Source organism: Rhamphochromis longiceps, linkage group LG12 (genome assembly GCF_057381845.1).
Source record: "Rhamphochromis longiceps isolate RC_006_pf linkage group LG12, R_longiceps_female_GT1.1, whole genome shotgun sequence".
NCBI classification, from domain to species: domain Eukaryota; kingdom Metazoa; phylum Chordata; class Actinopteri; order Cichliformes; family Cichlidae; genus Rhamphochromis; species Rhamphochromis longiceps.
This window is the reverse complement of record NC_140568.1, coordinates 36,074,700-36,077,648: the sequence shown is the minus strand read 5'-3', so window position 1 is coordinate 36,077,648 and position 2,949 is coordinate 36,074,700. Positions and strand designations below refer to the sequence as shown.

The window sequence follows — 2,949 nt, the reverse complement described above, 5'->3', positions numbered from 1 at the left end:
TTCCTTTAGAAGCTGCTGTCACGTGATTTTGTAAGTTGAGTGAGCATAGAAAAGGGTCTTAAAATAATTTCTCTGGATAATTGAGAACACCGTTGCCTTTACTAAATCTTCTCTCCAAAGCATCAATCTGAAGTTGTTTCCCAAGACCATCTTCCTCCCACCCTCAGCTCCCGCCCACCGCTACGTAGAAACCCACAAGTGACGAGCCAATGAGAGCCACTTCGCTAATGTATGTTGAGGGGGCTGAATAACCGAAAGACAAATGGTCAAAGGGGAGAGAGTAGAGGACCACTTTGCGACCCACAAGGATTGTTGTTTTCCCCGTGCACTGTTTGTTGGCACTTCCGTGCGCACACGGACTGCTTAAGGACCCGGTGCAGTCCACGTACTCGGGACTTCGCTTGGCTAGTTGGTGGAGATCCGCAAGGGAACGCAACGGGGAATCGCTGAGCCCCGAAACACTGCCATGGAGTGAGACGCTGCAGAAACTCTTATGGACAACTTTTTGCTGTGTATTTTACTTTAAGTAACTGTTTCAGTTTCCATCCCAATCATGTACGGATAACAGATAGTTCGCTCAAGAATCCGGCTCAAGTGGATCAGCACTGACGGGTTTATGGAGCCCGGATTACGCATTGCCAGCCTGTTGAACGCCTACACACGGGCCTATGACACACCATCTGCCTCGGAATAATAACATTATATAATAAAATTATCCAACGAAGACAATATCCATGGAAGTAGTGTAGAAGTTTCACATATGACACGGCTGTGAGTTTTATCGTTTCTTTTTCTTTGCAGCCATAACAATGGCAAACTGGTACAATGGTGCACTGGTACAGAGCGTCTGCAGAACTGTTTGGCCTCTTGGCTGCTTGATTTTGTTTTTTGGCTACTTATCCTTGGCTTCGCCGTCCCATGGTCGGCGACTGATATGCTGGCAAGCCATCATGAACTGCCAAAGCGAGGCTGAATGCAACTACGCGTACGAACACTACATTCGCGCTTGTCAACCAGTGTTGAGTGGGGAGAAGAAGAAGTGTCCCAGCCACTGCATCGCCTCGCTCATCCAGCTCAATCTGACTAAAAGCGGGCCGGCTCTGGAGGACTGCAGCTGCGGCCGCGATTCGATGTGCACAAATACCAAACGGGCCATAGAGCCCTGCTTGCCAAGGACTACCAGCACCGGTTGCACGGAAGCCCGGCACCAGTGCGAGAGAGACCCTCAGTGCAGCTCGGCTATGCACGAGTATTTGAAACACTGCGGGAAACTTTTCAGCGGGGCAGTGTGCACAAACGCATGCCTAAATGTGATCGCGAACATGCGTAAAATACCGAAGGGTCAGCAGCTGGAAACGTGTGTATGTGATGGCACAGAAAGGGCCATCTGTGAGTTTGTCAAGAACAGCATGAAGGCGTTATGCTTCGAAAGGCCCGATAGATATGAGGCTAGTGGGTCCTACGAAGATGACGAAGACGGGTATAAGGATTATACAGAAGAACCAGAGAGCGGAGCCTCTCTCCCAGCTGCCCAGTATGTTTTGACCCTGCTGCCACCCGTTTTAGCTCTTTTACCCCTCTTTTAATCCCCGTTTCACAAACTGCCCCGTCTATTGTCCGGATAAAAGGCAATCTAAACTTTTGTCACTCCTTGACCTGCTTCTATAGTGAAAGTATAGAGCCTCAAAGATTAAAGGGGAGTGCTTTTGGCGCAAGTAAACCTTCTTTGAAACGAGTTTAAGACTCTGAAGGATATCAAATCGGGATATTTCTATGCAAATGAGGCCAGAAAGATATCTAAACTGTTTCTCTTATCAAACCACACCACTTATGACTCCGCAGTTGTGTTTTGTTTGTGTGATAAGCTAAATAGAAATGCCCACTTTCTCTGTCACAGACTGATAGTAAAGTTGTCACAAAAGAGAAAGAGTTGGCTTGTTTTGGTAACAGTATAATGGTATCAGTATAATCAATATATGCTTTGCACTGCCAATCTTTTTGTGTGCGTGTGTGTGAACATATTTTAGGACAGGCCATTGCCCCTTGGCATCAGGCTGATTCATTTGATTTACACATATTTAATGTTGGAATCCAGTGTAAATAGATTAGGTGTTAAAGTAAAGCTGTAGCCTAATTTATTACATACCACCTAGTTACATCCAAATCACCATCATGTGAATAAACACCGAGAATTCCAGCTTTAAAGGGAAGTTTTTTTGGTTTTTCTTTGACTGAATATAGTGTACATTGTATATATTTGTATAGCCTATATAGATTCCCCCCCCCCCCCAGAGAATCTTATATGTTTTAGGCTATGAGATGATTTATTCACTGTTTATAGCCCAGAAAAAAGAAATGTCTAAATCCACTGTATGACTGCCTTAATGATATACCTTTATAGAAGGCATAAAGGAAACTTGAAGATATCATTCTTGACTGTGAGTGTTAATTTTGCAACATTACTTCCTATACGGTATTGTGCCTTAACTCAGATAAAAGTGACATGGAGTCTGATGACCATTATCACACAATTCTTTGATCAGTATCAGATTGAACAGTAACAAAATCCACTATGAAAAGAGAAAAGTATCAGTTCTTTTTTTTAAAAAACAATCCCCAGATGACACCCCTCCACCTTTAAGTTACATCAGTTTGGAGTGACTTGTTTTATACCTACTTTTCTGTAATAAGTAAATAAAAATTTTATTTTGCACAGTGGTATTTTTATTTCTATAAATCCTTTTCACCTTTGCATAATAATAAAGGTTGAAAGGGCACATTTTGATTAGACATTGATCTATAGCTACATACGTTGCTATTAAGAAGCTGTATTCAGTTTATTTAGTATAATAATAAAATGTTAAGTGATTTGGTAAAAAACTCAGGGCTGTGGTTGAGCTGATTCCATTTTTGTTTTAAGATTTTTGTCTCATAATAGTGATCAAACCT

The 2,949-nt window shown here is 42.6% G+C and overlaps 1 protein-coding gene across 1 annotated transcript; it reads left to right on the top strand.

The window, feature by feature from the left end:
* Positions 1-231: 231 nt before the first annotated feature.
* gas1a (growth arrest-specific 1a) lies at positions 232-2,711 on the top strand. The gene has a single exon (XM_085426115.1). The coding sequence runs from the start codon at positions 810-812 to the stop codon at positions 1,584-1,586; it is 777 nt and encodes a 258-aa protein (XP_085282241.1). The 5' UTR covers positions 232-809; the 3' UTR covers positions 1,587-2,711.
* Positions 2,712-2,949: the final 238 nt, after the last annotated feature.

Coding starts and splice junctions, on each gene's coding strand:
- gas1a (XM_085426115.1), top strand. CDS start 810: ATGGCAAACTGGTACAATGGTGCACTGGTACAGAGCGTCTGCAGAACT.